This window comes from Cebus imitator, unplaced genomic scaffold, assembly GCF_001604975.1.
Source record: "Cebus imitator isolate Cc_AM_T3 unplaced genomic scaffold, Cebus_imitator-1.0 Scaffold121, whole genome shotgun sequence".
NCBI classification, from domain to species: domain Eukaryota; kingdom Metazoa; phylum Chordata; class Mammalia; order Primates; family Cebidae; genus Cebus; species Cebus imitator.
This window is the reverse complement of record NW_016107436.1, coordinates 133,477-153,858: the sequence shown is the minus strand read 5'-3', so window position 1 is coordinate 153,858 and position 20,382 is coordinate 133,477. Positions and strand designations below refer to the sequence as shown.

General features: G+C 48.4%; 1 protein-coding gene across 1 annotated transcript in view; it reads right to left on the bottom strand.

Moving 5' to 3' along the window:
- Positions 1–18,647, bottom strand: part of LPO (lactoperoxidase) — a 29,188-nt gene extending 10,541 nt beyond the window's left edge. Inside the window, exons 1-9 of the mRNA XM_017539740.2 lie at positions 18,586–18,647; positions 14,004–14,081; positions 12,983–13,070; positions 10,033–10,193; positions 8,460–8,577; positions 7,961–8,090; positions 7,044–7,250; positions 5,171–5,495; positions 2,720–2,880 (exon numbers count right to left, since the gene is read on the bottom strand). Of these exons, the coding sequence (XP_017395229.1) occupies positions 2,720–2,880; positions 5,171–5,495; positions 7,044–7,250; positions 7,961–8,090; positions 8,460–8,577; positions 10,033–10,193; positions 12,983–13,070; positions 14,004–14,079 (1,266 nt within the window). The 5' untranslated portion in view covers positions 14,080–14,081; positions 18,586–18,647. The remainder of the gene's footprint in view (positions 1–2,719; positions 2,881–5,170; positions 5,496–7,043; positions 7,251–7,960; positions 8,091–8,459; positions 8,578–10,032; positions 10,194–12,982; positions 13,071–14,003; positions 14,082–18,585) is intronic.
- Between the last annotated feature and the right edge of the window lie 1,735 nt (positions 18,648–20,382).

Sequence of the window (20,382 nt, the reverse complement as noted above, 5' to 3'; positions counted from 1 at the left end):
AAAAAAAAAAAAAAAAAAAAAAAAAAAACCCTATCAAAAGATAGACAGAAGATTTGAATAGACATTTCTCAAAAGAAGACACACAAATGGGAAACAGGCATATAAAAAGTGCCCAACATCATTGATAATCAGAGAAATGCAAATCCGAACTGTAATGAGATATTAGGTTACCCCAATTACAATGGTTTATATAAAAAAGAAAGGCAATAACAAATGCTGGCAAGAATGTGGAGAAAAGGGAACCCTCGTAAACTGTTGGTGGGAATGTAAATTAGTACAACCACTACGGAGAACAGTTTGGAGATTCCTCAGAAAACTAAACACTGAGCTGCCATATGATCCAGCGATCTCACTACTGGGTATATACCCAAAAGAAATAAAATCAGTATGTCAAAGAGATATCTATGCTCTTATGTTTGTTACAACACTGTTTACAATAGCTAAGATTTGAAAGCAGCCTAAGTATCCATCAACAGATGAATGGATAAAGAAAATGTGGTACATAGTCACAATGGGGTACTATTCACCATAAAAAAGAATGAGATCCAGTCAACTGCAACAACATGGATGGAAGTGGAGATCATTATGTTACCTGAAATATACCAGGCACAGAAAGACAAACATGGCATGTTCTCACTTATTTGTGGGATGCAAATATCAAAACAATTGAACTCATGGACATAGAAAGTTGAAGGATGGTTACCAGAGGCTGGGAAGGGTAGTGAGGGGCTGTGGATGGGGGAGATGGAGATGGTTAATGGGTACCAAAAAACAGACAGAAGGATGGCACAGTGGCTCATGCCTGTAATCCCAGCACTTTGGGAGCCGAGGTGGGCGGATCACTTGAGATCAGGAGTTTGAGATTAGCTCAGCCAACATGGTGAAATCCCATCTTCACCAAAAATACAAAAATCAGCAGGATGTGGCGGCGGGTGCCTGTAACTCCAGCTACTTAGGAGGCTGAGGCAGGAGAATCGCTTGAGCCCAGGAGGTGGAGGCTGCAGTGAGCCAAGATGGCAGCACTGTACTCCAGCCTGGGCAACAGAGCAAGACTCTGTCTCAAACAAACAAAAAACCAAACCCTGCTATTTGATAGCATAGCAGGGTGACTATACTTAATAATAACTTAATTGTACATTTTAAAATAACTTACGAGTTTAACTGGATTGTTTTGCAACTCAAGGTATAAATGCTTGAGAGGATGGATACCCCATGATGTGCTTACTTCACATTTGCATGCCCTCATCAAACCACCTCATCTACCCCAAACATATAGACACTATGTACCCACAACATTAAAAAATAAAAAACAAATTAAAAAACTATAAATGGACTCACCATGTGATCTAGCAATGGCACTCTTAGGCATATATCTCAAAGAAATAAAAATTTATTTTCATGCAGAAACTCATGTTTGAATGTTTATAGTAGCTTGATTCATAATAATCTCAAACTAAAAACTCTCCAAATGCCCTTCAAATGTTGAATGGTTAAACAAACTGTAGTTCGTTCCTACCATGGAATACTACTCAGCAACAAAAAGGAATGAGCTATTGATATATGCAACAACACGGAGGAACCTTAGAGATATTATGCTTAATGAAAAAAGCACATCTCAGATGGATACATATTGCATAATCCCATGTATATAACATCTGTGAAATAACATAATTCTAGAGATGGAGAACAGATCAGCAGTTACCAGGGGTTAGGAAGGTAGGGGTGAGGGTGGATGTGGCTGTGAAGAGGTAGAGAGTTTTGGGGTGACAGTAAAGAGTCTTTATTGTATGGTTACTTGAAGCTACATATGTGGTAAAACTGCACAGAGCTATGCAGGCACACACACACAGATGACTGCATTTATAACTGGTGAGATCTGAGTAAGCTCTATGGTTTATATCAATGTTAACTTCCTGGTTTTGCCATTGTACCATGGTTATGTAACATTAGCACTGGAGGAGACTGGGTGAGGGATGCGTGGGACCTCTTCATACATTTTTCTTGCAATTTTCTATATAATTCTCTTAGAATCGAATCATCTGCAGGCAGGGAGGCCCCAGAGCCCTGCCCGGGGCCCACCTGGCTCCCACTCTTGGCTCTGCCCTCTGCTTGCTGCTGCGCCTCCAGAGACCTCTTCTGTTCCCACACCTCCATTTCCCCAGACCCCTCTGTTGCCTCTCTCCTGTTGCCTCGTCCTTTGAAACCCCCCTCCTATTGCAGTATATTAGAATCTATAATTATTTCAAAATAAAATGTTTAAAAAATATGTGCATGGTTAATATCAACACATCAAACTTTGTAAGTCTCTTCTAGTTAGTTGATCAGCCAATCAGCAATATGAGCTGAGTATACCCATGAGATGTGCTTAGATGTAGAGAATTAAAAAGGAAGAGAATCAAATCAAAATAACCCAAATCACTGCTATGTAGCAGACCCAGGAGTGAAGGTTCTTTAGTCCCAGTAATGGAACCCGGGCAGGCACACTGAAGGGACCAGCACACAGTGACTTTCCAACACTCCAAATCCACAGATTCCTTTTGAGACAGAGAAGCTGAAAAAAATGAAAGGAGGGAGATTTCAAAGGATGAGACAACAGGAGAGAAACAGCAGAGAGGCTGGGGAAAATGGAGGTGTGGCAACAGAAGAGTCGCGAGTAGAGGGCAGAGCCAGGAGTGGGAGCCAGGTGGGCCCAGGCGACAGTGCTCCTGGGTCTCCCTACCTGCACGAAGGCTCCCAGGATCTTCCGGGCTTCCTGGTAGAGCTTCTCTCCACCCCACTGAGGGTTGAGTCTCTTTAGTTCTGTGGCTAGCCGGTTATGCTCGCGGATAAAGAGTGTGTGGGATGTGGCCAGCAGAATATGCTCTGAGGCTCGAGAATCTCCTGAAAGGCCAGAAGGCAGGAAGGTAGATTCCCTCTAACAGCCCCAGGACCCAGTCACCTGCACAAAGAAATGATGGTGCTCCATAGCAGCCCCCGCTTCACCGCCACCCTCAGCAAGCCCTCCTTCCAGTCAGGTAAAGAGGGATGGGGAGGGGGTACTGAATCATAGGTTTGACTCTCAGCTCTATATACACACTTTTTAGCTGGGTGACCTTGGGCAAGTTACTTAACATTTCTGAGCCTCAGTCCCCTTGTCTATGAAAATGAGAATAAAGCCTATGACAGGACTGTGATGGAGGCTACTGGTGACACACTAGACAGTAACATTTTACTAATTAGAGCCCAATTGCCTTCTAGGAAGGAGGGCTTCAAATGAATGAGGAGCTTTTTACTTCACAGATAACTTTGAAGGTTTTAGGAATGCAGGTTTGAGGTGAGGAGCTTGGGTGGGGTTGAGTTCCTCTGGGTAATAAAGGGAGAATAATCTGGAGATGAGGGCCTATAGTGGGAGGGAGAGAGGAGTAAGGATGGGGAGCGGTGAAATGGCCAAAGACCAGGTGTCCCATAAAGGGATAAGGGGACTTCTCCCTGTGTCCTCTAATCTTTAGGAAAGTCTATCTGTCTGTCTATCTGTCTGTCTATCTATCTATCTATCTATCTATCTATCTATCTATCTATCTATCTATCTAGAGTCTTGCTCTGTTGCCCAGGCTGGAGTGCAGTGGCGCCATCTTGGCTAAGTGCAGCCTCAACCTCCTGGGATCAAGTGATCCTCCTGCTTCAGCCTCCAGAGTAGCTGGGATTGCAGGCATGTGCCATCATGTTTTTAAATATTTTGTAGAGACAGGGGTCTTGCTATGTTTCCCAGGCTGGTCTTGAACTTGTGGCCTCAATCCTCCCACCTAAGCCTTCCAAAGGGCTGGGATTACAGGTGCGAGCCACTGCACCAGGCCAGGAAAGTCTATTTAAAATTGCAAATTATTGGTGTGAGTGCATATTTTTTATGAAAAACAAAAAAAAAAAAACCCTCAGTTTTGTGTCTGGATTGATGTGGAGCATATGTGAACACAAAATCCCAAAGATCTATAAAGATATCTTGGCCTATGAGATGGCCTTCTGCAACATCAGGGTGGCTGGGGGTTTGTTCTGAGAGAGGGTGTTTAAGGGTGAGATGGCCTCCAGAAGCCACAGACAGAGAGGACCAGGAGGGCAGCTGGAATAAACAGAACCGGCAGGGTTGTGCACGTATGGAGTGGGGGTTTGTGCTCAGGTTATAAGAAGCTTTAAAAATATACATTCCTCTTCATCAAGAACTTCCCCTTCTGGAAAATTACCTTAACAAATATATTAAAAATGAGAACACAGATTTATCAGTGAGGATGTTCATTACCTAAACAACAGTAACAAAACACAGAAAAACTGGAAATAACTAAACGCTCCCAACTAGGGCTGAGAAGATAAACGATGGTAACATATGTCATGAAATACCAGGTAACCATTGAAAAGCATGTCGCAGAAGAACAGTTAACGGCATGGAGTGGATGCATTGAAGCCTTCAGGTTTTGGAGCATTCTCTAAAACAACGTAGAACTGAATCTGTGACAGAAAAAATACTGGAAAATAAGCATTAAAATGTTAACGATGGGTCGGGCATGGTGGCTCACGCCTGTAATCTCAGCACTTTGGGAGCTGAGGTGGGCAGATCAAGAGGTCAGGAGTTTCAGACCAGCCTGTGCAACATGGTGAAACCCTGTCTCTACTAAAAATACAAAAATTAGCTGGGTGTGGTGGCAGGTGCCTGTAATCCCAGCTACTCGAGAGGCTGAGGCAGGAGAATTGCTTGAACCTGGGAGGAGATGGTAGTGAGCAGGAGAATTGCTTGAACCTGGGAGGAGGAGATTGTAGTGAGCAGGAGAATTGCTTGAACCTGGGAGGAGGAGATTGTAGTGAAACGAGATCACTGCACTCCAGCCCAGGCAGCTGAGCCAAACTCCATCTCCAAAAAAAAAAAAAAAAAAAAAAAATTAGCAGTGATTATTCATGGGTGGTGGGATTGTGTGAATTTTCTTTTTATTTTTTTTTTGTTACTTTTCTGATTTTGTTTTACAGTGAACACATGTTCTTGGATTCTTTATTCATCTGGGCCCTTCTGCTAGTCTTGGACCAGTGCCAGGGACAGCAGTGGCTCCGTGTGCATTTTTTCAGAAAGATGATGAGAAGGGGGCAGTGGTAAAGCTTCCCTGGATAATCCCCTTGTTCTTGGGATCTTCCATTCCCAGGCTAGACTCACCCGCCAGGAAGCAGGGTACACGGGCGGTGGTGTTGATGAACTCGCAGGGGCTTGGCTTCTTGCTGTCATAGGGCAGGTAGGACAGGCCGTGGTCTGAGACCTCCTGGTTGATAGCCATGAGGCCCAGGGGGCTGCTGAGGTTGCGGAGGCGGCTGGCCAGGCTTGGCTCCGGGCTGTACACAAAGCTGGCATCCAGGAAGGAGGTCAGAGCGTTGATCTGTTCTCGGGCCAGGGACTTGTAGGGTGGAGTGGGGCAGACAAAGCCGGCTCGGAAGAAAGGCATGCATTTCCCTTGAGTCTCCACTTTGGGGTCATTGGGTGGGAACTGCAGAGAGATTGGGCATAGGTGACTGGGGAGGGGTGGAACAGCTGGGCCCTGGCAACCTCTCCCTATGGCAAATCTGGATGCAAAGATGCTGATGGCGCCTTCCTGGGACCCTAGTACTAGACAGTGATCCCCGACACTTCTTGCTGACATTACACACCCTGGGCTCATAATATCCTGAAGTTCATTATATCCTGCTGTGTAAAATTGCTGAGGGTAATCATTCAGTCCTCACAGCGAGGGATCCAAATTTTTGGTGGGGAGGGAGTCCTGAGCTCCCTGGACAGGAAAGCAGGACACGAGATGGGAACACGTTTGTTAATAATTACTACTAACAGCTGCCATGCATTTATTTTGGACTTACCATGTGCCAGGAATTATGCATACTTTAACTCGCCTCAGTCCTCAAAAAAAAAAAAACCCGGAAGGTGGACAATTGGGTTCCATTTTATGGATGAGAAAACTGAGGCTCAGAAAAGTTAAGCAAGTTGCCTAAGAACTTACAAACTGGAAGGCAAAGATGTAGGGTTCAGATCACTGGCTTCATGCCACAGCTTACGTTCTCTATATCACAGCACATAGCTGCAATCTATTCTTTGAGTGAATAAATGACTAACTGTAATACCCATGAATAAGAAGAAAAGATGCATTGCTGCAAGCTTCTCTCCCTTCCTGACAGAAATTCCCACAAGTCCCTGCTGCTCTCTTGAATTCATCCAGGTTTCAGGTCCTTTTGAGAGGCGCTGAAGTCATCCTCCACAATGACGTACAGCAGCGTAAACTTTATCATGTATAAAACGAATCTCTGGGGATCTTGGTAAAAATGTAGAATCTATTTCCTAACATCTTGGGTGAGACTTGAGATTTTGCATTTTTTTCTTTTTTTCTTTTTTAAGATGGAGTCTCGCTCTGTCGCCCAGGATGGAGTGCAGTGGCGCGATCTCGGCTCACTGCAACCTCAGGCTCCCAGGTTCAAGTGATTCTCCTGCCTCAGCCTCCTGAGTAGCTGGGATTACAGGTGCACGTCACCATGCCTGGCTAACTTTTGTATTTTTAGTAGACGTGGGGTTTCACCATGTTGGCCAGGCTGGTCTCAAACTCTTGACCTCAGGTGATCTGTCCACCTCGGCCTCCAAAGTGCTGGGATTATAGGCCTGAGCCACTGCACCCAGCCAAGATTTCCCATTTCTAATAAGCTCTCAGGTGTTACCCATGCTGCCGGGTCTGGGATGTAGACAGCCTTCTCCAGTGTTCCCATTCTGCTGTCAATAGTTTACTTGTCCAGTCCCCACACTGGCCCTTTGTTCTTGAGAGCAGGAGCAGTGTCCTGTTCACTTTGGAATCCTCGGTGCTTAGCTCACTGCCTGGCATGGAGTGGTCAATGTCTATTTATTGAATAAACAGATGAGTGAATGAATGGACGCATGTGGCATGGGAATCAGTATCCAAGATCTATGCAGAGATCCTAGCCAATGAGCTGGGAACGTCTGCTACAAGAGGGTGGGCAAGGGGCTGGCTAGTCATAGACACCCAGCTGCAGAGTCCTACCATGATGGGGAAGCAGTTGTCTCCCTGGACACAGCACTCATCACACTGGGCTTTGGAGTACTCGCTACTCCCCAGCTCGGTGTCAGGGGCAAAGTCCAGGTCGTGATCCACAATCTGACCCCACTGCATGAAGAGCAGGGACCTGTTTTGGTCCAGAACATCCTCCTCATTCAGATAGCCAACAATCTTGTTAGATACCTCCCGGGCCTACAGATGGAGAGAGAAAGAGAGGGCAGATTAGAGGAAAAAGTGCTTTGAGAATTGAGATGCAACTACAGCTTATTAACCACCTACCTACCATGTTACAAGCACATTTAATCCCTACAAGGAGCTTGTGAGGTGGATGGCATTAGCCTATTCTGTAGGGAGAGAGATTGAATCCCAGAGTGGTGAAGGCAGTTCTCCAAGTCCTGCAGCTATAACGGGATAGAGAGGGATTGAACCCAGATCTGTATGACTTCATGACTTGCAAGCGCCCTTTCCACTATGACAGGGAAAACAAAGACAGGCTGCCTCTGAAGTGTGAGCTACGGAGGCGCCAGGTGTCCGGGAATAGGAGAGGGGCTCTGGGTAGGGCTGCCAGCTCCGTTGAGGCCAACAAAGAAGACCTCCAGGCAAACAACAGCTGATGCACTCCAGGGGCGGGGGCTGGGGTAAGCGCGAGCAGGACAGGGCAGGGAGGCCATCTGCCCAGGAGACCCCAGGGTATCTGGCCTGCGGCGGCCGGGACGTGACCACCACGTGCCGGTCTCCGGGCTCCGAGCTCTGCTGCCCTCTAGCGGCAGGTGGGGCCAGCGCAGCTCTCCATCGCGCACCCCAGCCGCCCCCACTGATTTCTCTCCTCTCCCGGCGTGTGAGGGGAGGACATCCCGTCCCCGCTGGCTCCCATCCTTCGCCCGCGCCCGGCCCGCCCTCACCAGCGGGAGAGGGAAGCCGTTGCGCGTCTTCCCTGGCGTCCAGCCGAAGGGCAAGGAGAGCCCGTCCTCGTACTCCGCGGGCAGCCAGCGCGCTAGCGCCCTGTTGGCCGCGCCCAGCGCGGGCTTCCTCCTGAAACAGGCCGGATCTGCGCTGAGCCTCGGCAGGCTGGCTCCGGGGCTCCAAAGCCCAGAACCCCAAGAGGGAAGGAGCCTCTGCCAGAGGGGAAGGGGACGCGGAGAAGGGGGCCTCTCAAATGTGGGGTCTCTGAACGGCGCCCACCCCCTGAGGGCGCGCGGCCCCCCTCCCCGGGGAAAGGCGCGGCTTCCAGGGACGCGCAGTGGGCTCGCGGGAGAGGGCTGGAAACGCACGGCCTTGAGAAGGTGGGAACGCCAGCCCAGGCGGGCAAGGCAGTGGCAGATCTGCCTGGAGTGCCCAGGGCAAAGGCCCTGGCGGGGCGGGCGGCTGGAAGGGTCGGCCCCCACACCCAAGCCCCGCCACCTGTTGTTGCAGTCTCCCGTAATGGTGCGGTAAGGGCTGCACGGGTCGCATCTCACCACGGGAGCAGGGGCACCACAGCCCACCTCCTGAGACAGCGAAGTCAGGTCCAGACTGGGACCTGAAACAGAAGGGACCCCAAAGGGACTGAGTTCTTTCTCCATCCACAGGCACCGGCGGGAGGCAGGAAATGGAGACCAGGGGTGAACTTGCATGTTCTGGAATATCTTCCCTTCCAAGTAAGCGTTTCTCAAGTGGCTTCTCAATGAATCTGACAACTCATTAAGGTCATACATTTTATTCCTATTTTACAGGGAAGAAAATGAGCCCACGGTGTTCAAGAGACTTGTCCAAGGCCACAGAGAGTAACTGGAAATGTCCCCAGAATTGCTAGCAATTCCTGGTGTACCAGGTCAAGATTCATTTGAATTGACAAGGCTTTCTTTTAGAATGGAAATCCCCTGGAAGGTTAAGCATATGTGAGTATGAGTTAGTGTGGTAAGACTGCTTTCTTCTAAAGCTTGGTTTACATCTAAAGGACCGAGCAAGCAGGGACACAACTAGGAAAGGTGTTGGGAAGGCCCAGGTGATTTTTCAGTGAAAGGCGGGGGTTGTGGGAGGAGTGACAGAGTAGGGGGCCTTTAGGCATCAGAGGGTTCAGTGTGGGCCCAGAGTGGAGAGAGATGCCCACTTCTGAACGCATACCCGAATCCACCCTGCTGTCTGCAAGGTCAGGGAGGTGAGGGGATCTAGCTCATGGGGGCTTCTTCGGGGGGCTGTGTCTGGAAGGTGGTGGGTTTTCAGCTCCCAGAACCTTTTGGATTTCAGAGGTCAGCGTGCTTCCTACTTCTTACCTCGTCCCAGTTTCCTTCTTTTGGAGCTTTGGAATTTGCCCAACTCCTAGGCCAGGTATCCCTCCTCACTTGATGTTTTCCCAGGGAGAACCTACAGCCTCTTCCTCCTGTCAGGACCAAACCCTTTCCTCATGACCCTCTGTGGGCTGTGGCATTTGGTTGGGGGTGAGGGTGGAGGGGATGGAGGAGGTCATGACCAAGCCATCAGTTAAGTTCATTGTTTTAGCTCCATCTTACCCAGAACAAGAGGAAAATCTTATCTCCTGTGACATCCCAGTAAATACCCCTGATGCAGGTGGCTTAAATGTCCCTTCTACTAGGGGAAGTGGTGACACTGTGGTTTAGGACAAGGAACCCATGTTTATTGATTTTAGCACTTCCTTTGGGCAGAGGCCTCACAGATGGTGTGATACAAAGAGCACCAATGTCCCCTTACATGGAGGGGGGATTGGATACAATGGATTGGATTGGGGATTGAATCACATGGATACAATGTGATCTTGCTGGGTCTCAGTTCCTTCCTCTGCAAAAAGAGCATTGCCCTAGGTGTGCTCTAAGCCCGTCCTTGCTCTGCCAGTCTTGTCTACGGGTCTAGGAAGGGAGAGACAGTGTTCCTCTGAGTAGTTAGCTCTTGACAGGGAGTGCAGATTTGGGTGGCCTCTGCTCTCTCTTATAGGGAGATGACTCCTTCCTGCCACAGAGGGCTGGTGGGTTTTCGGTACCTGTGACATTGGTCAAGGGCGCCTTCTGCCTCAGTCTCTTTAAAGATTCCTCCCACACCTGTCCGTTGCGGACGGCTGTGCGGGTCCGGCCTTTGGCATGCTTGAGGTACTCTGAGAGCTGTCGGCTGGTGGGAGTCTCAGAGCTCATGGCGGTCTTCAGCCTACAGTGGAGAGAGATGGGCGATCATGGCCTGCACCCTGTAGGAAGGGAGCTGGCGGCCACTGGAGGGGTGGGAGGGGGTGTGTGCACAACATGGCCTTGTTACCCAGGCTGCTGCACTGTCCCATATGGTAGCCACTAAGCACATGTGGCTATTTCAATGGAAATTTATTAAAATTAAAAATTCAGTTCCTCGGCAGCACCAGGTACATCTCAAGTGCTGAAAGCCAGATGCGGTTAGTGATTACCATGTTGGACAGTGCAGATATAGAACGTTTCATCATCCTAGAGAATTATCTTGGACCATGCTGGCCTAAAGTGGGCTTGGAGCTGGACAGACCCCAGGGTGGTTCTGGGTTCCACCAGGATTGGTTTAATTATATGGACCTCTGAGTGACCTTCCCCTCATTGATGAACTGGGAATCATAATTTTCTTCCATCAGAGACTTAGGTATGGACTTTGGGGCAGACTGACTGGGATTGACTCCTGACTGCCACTTTCTAGTTGTGTGCCTTTGAGGCAAATTATTTAAGCTCTTTTGTACTCAGTTTCCTTATTGTTATAATGTAGGTAATGATAGTAACCTTAGGTTGAGCAATGCTGTTTCGTCATTTCTGACCTCAAACACAGCTGCTTTCTACAGTTCGATTCAGTACTTCCTAGGATTTTTGGGAGGAATGAATGTAGGGCCCCCAGAGCTGCATCTGCACAGAGCACACACGTGAATGTGTGAGTGTCACCGTTACCATCAGCCGGGTCTCAGAGGGGCTGCTACAAGGTATTTTAGAGTCCCCCTCACCCCATGAACAAAGGCAGGCAGACCGCTGGGCCTCCCTGGGCTTAGCCGGTAAGGTCCCACACAAGGTTCCAGATGTTCTTTCCTTTCCTGCCCTGGCCTGGGCTCTGCCTGCTTCCCCTGCCTGAACACAGATTCACCAGGGACTCACCTCCTGCTCTGCCCTGGGGCTGGGCTCTGTTGGGGGCAGGCAGGTCTTGGAAGGACCTCTTTGTCATCTCCATAGTCTCCACCCCGGTCCTAGCCGTCATCCTCTCCCATCTATATGGCTCTTACTTGCACTCCTGTCCCTACCCATTCATTCTCCACAAGGCTGCTGGAGTGATCTTTTTAGCATAAATATCAGACCATGCCACCACTGATTCAAGTGCTCCGATGGCTCACCCTGGGGCGACCCACCTCTCTGCCCTCACCTTATCGAGATCCTCCTTGCCTCCCGCCTCTGCTGGCATTGGCTATTTCCTGTGCATCCCGTGGTCTTTCCTGCCTCAGACACCACGACATTGCAGTGCCTGCAATGCGACCCCCATGCCCTCTGCCTGGGTGGCTCCTTCCCATTCTCCAACAGGCTTCTGGGATCCCTGTGCCTAGAGTGGTGTCCCTTGCCTTGTTTATTTCCTTTGTTGTCCTTATCATAAAGTGTGAGTCAATGGACTGTATGTATACTTGGGTAATAGAATATTTAAATGTGACTCGTTATGTCTCTGTGAGGCCCCCAAGTCCAAGAACTAACTAACCAGCAGGGGGGCACCTCCACATTTCAAAGCAGGGCACTGGTTGGCCTGTGCAGGACTTGCAAAGGAGGCGTATGAACACCGGTTTTGTGGCTTTTATGCTGTCCCCATCTTGAGGCTATAAAGGGATTGAATTTGAGGAGCGAGAGGGGATTTTCCTTTGGAGACATTTGCAGAAATACTGGACATTTCCCTCCTACCACCATGTGGCTCTCCCCCTTAATTCTAGGGAGAAAGGTCTTAGAAGGAGGGCTTGACTGTGTGTCTGGAGTCCTGGCTGGGGTTTGACACCTGCCTGAAGAGCCTGACTGAAAGCAACTGTGGCCTGCCAGTGTCCTGCAGCACAGAGAGAGGGGCAGGGCAGCCCCAGCACGGAACCTGGAACCTGCGTGGTCTCAACAGGAGGGCGAAGCTGCTAGTCTTCGGGAGGCTGCTTAAAAGGGACAGGGTGGGGAAGGGTGAAGGCGCGGGCCAATGCTCCCAGGGCTGGAGCTGGGACTCCTCCCCTCTCTGCCACAGGTGCATCAGCTACAGGCTCACTCCAGTAACTGTGTTGGGTGTCTGCTTCTGAGCCACTGGAGCGGCCTGGCTGGGGGTGCCCAGGAATGCCACAGGTGTGTGCAACACCTCCCAACCACCTGCAAGCCTGCAGCCATGTCTGACTGATGTGGGCGGATGAGGGTTCTGCTCCTTTGCCCCAAGATGGGGCGGGCTCTGAGGAGCAGCTTCTGCTCCAGACTAGACCTGAAGCCACATTATTTATGCAACTTCCCCTTTACTTCTCTGGCTCTCCAGCTTCTTCACTCCATCAAAGCTTCCCCGTGAGCATTCCCCCAGTACATCACCTGCACCTGAATGCAGGGTTCAGATTCGACTTCTGGTGGACCTGGCCTGGATCAGTCAGTATCAGTTGGATGAATGAAGAACTTTTATTGAGAGGCTTTCTGGGACTCTGGAATGCATGGCACAAGGAAACAGTGGGTCACGTGGAAGAAAGCCCTTCTAGGGTTAGATGAGATGTCCTCTTCCAGGAGACGTATAGGCTGAGGACTTTAGGAATTGTGGGCTATTGCTTGTACTTGTCATGTACTTGGAGGGCTGGGAGGATGGAAGGGCAAGTTTTATCATTGTTTGGCTCATCTGCTCATTGGGGCCGGCCTACATGTGTTTGTCTTGAATAGGAAGCCTGTGAAGGGATGTGTGTGTGTGTATGTGTGTGTCTGTGTGTGTGTGTGTCTGTGTGTGTGTGTGTGACGTACCTGGTTCGGGAGTCCAGGAAGGCCTTGTTGACTTGGACCTTGGCCTGACTCACAGCATCGGAGATGGCAGAGATTCTGGTGGTCTGCACTTGGGCTTGGAGCGGGGAGCAGGAAGCAGGGTGTCAGACACCACTCCTTTGAGATGTCTTCTGCTTCTGTCTCCCTGTTTCTCAGCCATTACCCCCACCCCTCAAATTTGGTCAGGCAGGAGATCAAGATTAGGAACGTTTCATAAGAGTCCTTAAGGGGAAAAAGCACAGAATGGGAAGAATACTCTTGGATCTTCAATGAGATGTCAAAATTGCTCTTTGAGCTCTCACTAGAATGCCCAGAGGGGGGATGAAGAAGGAGTGTGGCCACTCAGGGTGGCTAGGGCTACTGTGCTGTGGGGATATTTCTGGTTCCTGGTGAGATGGCCTCATGGACTATCTCAAGTTCATCAAAGAGGACCCACTGATCACCAGAACCCTTACGTAGAGAAGGGATGGCCTGAGAGTAATGGTGGGATTCCCTGTTCCCTCTTGTATTGGGGTCTGGGGCATGGAGGACAGGATCTGTTTCCTCAACAAGGAGAGTGTAGTGGGTTAAATAATGACCCTCCCAAAATTCACATCTGCATTGGAACCTCAGAATGTGACCTTATTTGGAAGTAGGGTCTTTGTAGGTGTAATTAATTAAAATGAGGTCATACTGCCTTAGCATGGGCCTTCAATCCAATGAATGGTGGTTTTATGAGAAGAGAGGACACACACACAAAAAGACATGTGAAGACTGAGGCAGAGATCAGAGTGTTGCACTACAAGCCAGGGAACACCAGGAATACCCAGGCCACCAGAAGCTCGAAGAAGAAAGGAACATTCTTCCCTAGAGCCTTCAGAGGAAGTGCAGCCCTGCCAGCACCTGGAGTTTGGACTTCTGGCCTCCTGGACTGTGAGAGAATACATTTCTGTTGTCTTAGGCCACCCAGTCAGTGGTGCTTTGTGACAGCAGCCCCAGAAAACCCACAAAGGGAGACACTCACCTCTTGTGACAGATGTTGCAGCCTGAAGCAAGACCAGGGAAGCCAGGAGGGCTGGGAGATGAAGAAGGACCCTCATCACTGAAACACGATGCAGGATCACACTGTGAGCTTCTCTAGAGCCCAAGTGGGAGGGTTTGAATCACAGAAAGCAGAGAAAGCCCAAGGAACGCCAGACACCCTAACGCTGGAACAGGGAAGGAGAAACCACATTACCGAATGAAGCATCTACCATACGCACAGGCCTGTGCTAGGTACTGGGAGAGATAGAGGAGAAGCAGTGGTGGGAGGGAAAGAACTCTGGCTTCAGGATCTAAGGCCCTGAGTTATCATTCTGCATTTGCTCCCAATAGCTCTGTGACCTTGGGCAGGTTACTTAACATCTCTGGGCTCCTGGCTTGCTATGGGAGGAGGTGGGACCAAGTGATCCAGAATATCCACTTTTGCCCTGACAGCCTGTGGTCCTGAGATGCTGTACTTGTCTTGTCACAGGTGTGAGAAACGCTGTTACCAAGCCTGGAGCCTACCTTTGAGTTCTTCTCCCTCCTTCCCTCCAGGATGCATTGCTCCCTGCAAGCCAGTTTCCTCTGGCCCAGCCCCAGAGGCAGACACTCAGTGCCTCCCTTCGGAAACCTGGCAGGGCCTTCTCCTTCCCTCAGAGTGCCAACTCGATGGCAATGGTGAAAGAAAGTTGTGACAAAGCTCAGAGCTCCTCTGAGCCCACAACTGTGCCCCAGGCTGCCTGGAAAGATTCCAGCTCTTGGATTAACCCCTTCGTCATGAGCTTTAACTCTGAATGCTAGTCTTTCGACTGAAATTTGTGCAGCTTTGTTTTCTGATGGGGGTCTTCATCGGGCTTAGTGGAGCAGACCCTGTATATCTTCGGAGGAGATCCTGGCTCCAGCCCGGGGAGGCAGCGTGCAGATGGAATGATTGTGTGTTTAGACCGGGTTCCTCAGCTTTCACAAAAACGCATGGGTTCTCCCTGCAGTGGGGCATTCACTGGAGGAATCCGGAACAATGCCAGGGAGAGCAGCCTCAGGTTCAGGTTGCCCCCCAGCCATGTCTCCCCAAGTCTCAGCTCCCAGAGAGAAATCGTTGTTCTGGAGCTTTGCCTGGCAGACCTCCCCTCCTGTCTTGCAGATCCTCTCCAAATCATCTCCCCTTGGAATAGGCTAGACCAGGAGAGCTCTGTATGTGGATCAGGTCATTTCAGCCTCCTTCACCCCCGCCTGCCTCCAATTTTTCCCTCTGCCCTTTTGTAGTCTCCCTACTAATTTGTATCTTGTGGAATGTACTTTTTGTAAGCTAACTCTAGAGAAAAGGCAAGGCATGAATAAATACCGCTGTTACTTTCCCCTTCCCCAAGATTAGTTCTCAGACAGCTCGACCTCTCAGTGGGCTCTTGTCCTTATACTTGCATGACCCCAAGGAGGAAAAGATTCTGTGGCCTCCCATCCCTCTGTTACTGTTTTTTGCAGCTTCAGGGGACCTACTGCAGGGTTCATTGAGTTAGCAGAAATCTGCCCTTCAGACAAACAGAGACGATGGTTTTGGAGGAAAAAGTATCATTGACCTTAAAAAACAAATTGTGATTAAAAAAAAAAAAAAAAACATGGCTGGGTATGGTGGCTCATGCCTATAATCCCAGCATTTTGGGAGGCTGAGACGGGTGGATCACTGGAGGTCAGGGGTCTGAGACCAGCATAGCCAACATGGTAAAACCCTGTCTCTACTAAAAATACAAAAATTAGCCAGGTGTGGTGGCATACACCTGCAATTCCAACTACTTAGGAGGCTGAGGCAGCAGAATCGCTTGAACCTGGGAGGTGGAGGTTGCAGTGAGCCAAGACTGTGCCACTGCACTCCAGCCTGGGCAACAGAGTGGAATTCCATCTCAAAAAACAAAACAACCCACATAGCATGATATTTAGCATCCTAGTCATTTAAATGATACAGTACTATAACGTTAGGTAAAGTCACATGTTGCGCAATGGATCTCTAGAACATTTTCATCCTGTAAAAACTGAAACCCTATACCCATGGAACAATAACTCCCTATTTCCCCTTCACCCCAGCTCCTGGCAACCACCATATCATTGATTTTTTTTAAGAGGGCTGTGCGCACAAGCATTCATTATATTGTTCTTTGAATGACTAATGCATTTCATAATAAATGACAAACAGAAAGTAAAAAATTAGTTCATTTTAAAAAATGGCATGATCCGAGACAGCCTGAGGAAGACAAGATCATAGAGGAAGACATGAACGTTGAGAAATCTGAACAGGACACAATATTTAAATACTCATGTCTCCTCTCCTCTTCTTTGGGACCCCCTTCATGCACTCCTCACTAGGAAGTGGAGAAGGGGGGACTTCAAGGCCAGGGATAAATTATTTTCTCATGTCTTGGGCAATGTTCCTGGTTTATGTGAAGGATGAGCGGGGACAAAAAATCAGAGCCAGGTAAATACAGGGTCATGTCACTGAAAAAGAGGCTTCAAAAAGATTCTAGAGGGACATTGCAGCCAGAACCAAGCAGGGCAAGAAGGCATGAGGCTTTAGAGTACAAGAGGCCAACAAGAGGCTTCTGTGATGTTTAGATATTTATCCACATTCTTATCTTATGGTCAGTGCAGAAACCATTTCCTAAGCTCTTTGGTTTGCAGCAAAGCTTGGAGCCTTCCCCGGGACATGAAGCACTATCTGGAGACAGAGCCACAGCCTTTGCCCCTCAAATGCCAGGCTGGTCCACAGTCCCATGCCTCTACCCATGTTCTTCCCTATACAATACCCTCTCTGCCTGATAAACTCCTATTCATCCTTCAAAACCCAGACAAATGCCACCCCCTCTGTGAAGTTCACCAGTTATCTCCAGGCAAAGTTAGATCATTCCTTTTTTTGTCCTCCCACAGTATTTCATACATGTGTCATATTACTGTCTTCACATCTGTTTCCCCTATTAGATCCTGAACTCCTCAAGGGCTCCATCTTATTTGTTTTTCCAGGACCTAAGCATGTCAATACATAATAGGTGTTGAGTGACTGAATGAATGAAACTCCTAGAGCAGAGAAGCTCAGCATCTGGAGGTTGCAGAGGGAGAGGGCAGAGAGGGTCTCTCAGCAAGCCTCTCACACTATAATATTCCTCCTAATCACCTAGGGATTGTGGTAAATGCAGATTTTGACTCAGAAGATCATGGAAGGGGCCTGAAAGTCGGCAATTCCAATAAGCTCCAGGCGATGCTGATGCTGCAGGTCTGCAGACCACACCCTGAGTACCAAGGCCTTCCAGACTTTGACTCTCAATTTTGCTGAGCAGTGACCAAGGAGATAGGAGGAAGGGCCGGTAAGGGATGAAGTCAGTGGGATTCTCTTCCATGACTGGAAAGAGCCCTGTGGAGGGTGGTGGAATGAGCCAACAGGAAAGCCATAATTGCCTTCTTGCCCCATCACCCGGAGGAACACTCTGCTTGGTCTTTTGAGTGACTCCAAGATCAGAAAGAGAATGAAGAGATAGCTCTTATCAAGCCCTCTAGAGCAGAAATTAATCTACTTCAACCAAAAGGTTTGAGGCACACAATTCCATCAAAAACAAATATGATCGCCGGGCGCGGTGGCTCACGCCTGTAATCCCAGCACTTTGGGAGGCTGAGGCGGGTGGATCCCAAGGTCAAGAGATTGAGACCATCCTGGTCAACATGGTGAAACCCCGTCTCTACTAAAAAATACAAAAAATCAGCTGGGCATGGTGGCGTGTGCCTGTAATCCCAGCTACTCAGGAGGCTGAGGCAGGAGAATTGACTGAACCCAGGAGGCGGAGGCTGCGGTGAGCCGAGATCGCGCCATTGCACTCCAGCCTGGGTAACGAGAGAGAAATTCCATCTCAAAAAAACAACAACAACAACAACAAAAAAAAAAACAAATATGATTCAACCACTCCATTCTCCCAAAATGAAGCCTGTCTTGTACTGCTGCATACAGGTCAGACACCTGCTTGAGAGCCAGCTATCCACAGGACACTCAGTACAGCTGGGACTAGACATTCAGGGTAAACTAGACGGTCAGATCTGCTGCAGATGGCAGGCATGAGATGCTAGAAATGAGATGGAGACCTGACAGCCCGGCTTAAGGAACCCCTTAAAACACTACAAAATCTCCACTCTAGTGGAGAGGCCAGATTTCATCACACCTGTCTCAAGAACGCACACGGAGCTCCATTCTGTTCCTGTTTCCCCCCAAATTCCTGTGTGACTCTGGACACATTAAATTGATTAGGTCTCAGTTCCTAAACAGGGTGGATAAGAGAGGTCTATGGTACCTTCCAGCCCTAAGAGTCTGTGATTCTGTGACAGAGTTTTCAGACATAGAAAAGCCTCTTTCCCCCACAATGGTGGGGAAAGCTTAATTAAATTCTCTCTTATACAAGACAAGAGGAGTGTGCCATGGAGTGCCTGAAGCTGGCACCAGAAAATGCCTGATAGAGACAAGTCCAAATCCAGTGCTAAGCTTTCTGAGGAGACATTAGTAAATGTCATCATCAGCTTTGCAGAAACCAGGAAAGATGAAAGTTGATGAATCTTACCTGCCCAGTGCCTTGTCTTTCCGCAAAACCCAGGGAGTTGCTCTGCTTGGAGGAGCTGGTCTTTTATACCTTCCAGCAAGAATTTATTTCTGGGAAAGGCCCAGAAGGAAAGATTTTGATGTGACTTGGAGGAGACGCTGAGGCTTAGCAGGAAACACCCTGTGACTCCGGGCAGATGCACCAGGAAACTGCAGAATGGCAGGCATTGGTTGATGCAATACCACTGACTATGAGTGAAGCAACTCCTCTTTCCATTCTCCAGCTTAAATGCATGATCCTGGTCTAGTCCTGGAAGGCAAGACTGCAAGCCCTGAACACATTTGTCCCCTTACGCCCCTGATGGGATCCAAATAGCTCTTAGAACTATGAACAATTATTAGGTTGGTGCAAAAGTAATTGTGGTTTTTGCAATTAAATGGTTCTCTTCCCCATTCATATATTACCCTTTGATCCCTCCCTAACTTTCCACCAATTTATTGTGGAATCCAATGGATTCATATTTTGGATTTAAAGTGATTGGTAAACATTAAATTTTTTTTTGATCAAAATTTCAAAATACTTTTGGCCACTAAAGGGTGAGAAGAGCCCTAAGCTTGTCATTAGGACAGTGGGTTGCAGTCCCTGCCTCTGTCATTACATGGCTCTAGGCAAGTCACTTCACCTCTGGTGTCTCAGATTTTCTAGTAGTGAAATCAACCTTTGGTTTTTGTGATTATTATGATCCCATGACTTCATGCCTTCTGTAAGTGGCCCATTAAAAAACTCCAGTATCTGGGAGACCGAGATGGGTGGACCACTTGAGGTCAGGAGTTCGAGACCAGCCTGGCCAACACGGTGAAACCCATCTCTACTAAAAACACAAAAGTTAGCCAGGCATGGTGGTGCACTCCTGTAGTCCCAGCCGCCTGGGAGGCTGAGGTGGGAGAATCACTTGAACCAGGGAGGCGGGAGTTGCAGTGAGCCAAGATCATGCCATTGCACTCTGGCCTGGGTGATGACGAGACCCTGTCTCAACAAAACCAAACCAAACCAAACCAAACCACCAGTATCTGTAAATTATTGACCTAAAGCTCAAGTATAACGTTATATATCTTTCCTAACTCAATGACTTTGGAAATTCAGTTTCACTAGATTTATACAAGAAGGAAACAGGAAGATTCAGGGAAAACAAAATTTCACAAAAGTGTATTTTATAGACAGACAATTTAAAACATAAGTCTCTTTATGAAATTATACTTTGAGTTGAAAATAGTCTGAGAGAGACTGTCAGAAATTTACCAACCCCAAACCAGACTTCTTGGTTCACCTTCAAAAAAGTGGTATTTCCTTTTTCTAGATGGTGGAATGTATCTAAAAACTGCTTCTCTTGTGATGAGTCCAGGCAAATGAGCTGGGCATCTCGGAAGAGGGAAGCCGTCCAGGAGAGGCGAGGTAGACATCAGGCTCTTCTTGTTTTCTTTGAAACATACTTTGGCTCCTTAGACAAGCATTGTTTTTCTTTGTCTGACCATTCCCTGAACTTTGGCATATGCTTCTCAAGGTCCTTGCCTGTTAATTTTATGCTTAATGGGTTTGGGAAGCTGTGTTGTTAGACAGATCTTGACCTAGTTGGTTCTGAACGATTTGAAGATGGAATTTCCTTTTAGAAGACCCTATGGGATAACACCGCTCGCTATGTGCAATATACAGTGAGCTACTGGAGTCAGGGTAACAGCAACGTACAGGTCTGATCATGTTATGACATGATATGATATGTCCTAGATTTGGTCTTTCCGTAATGGGTCAAGTAGAATGGGG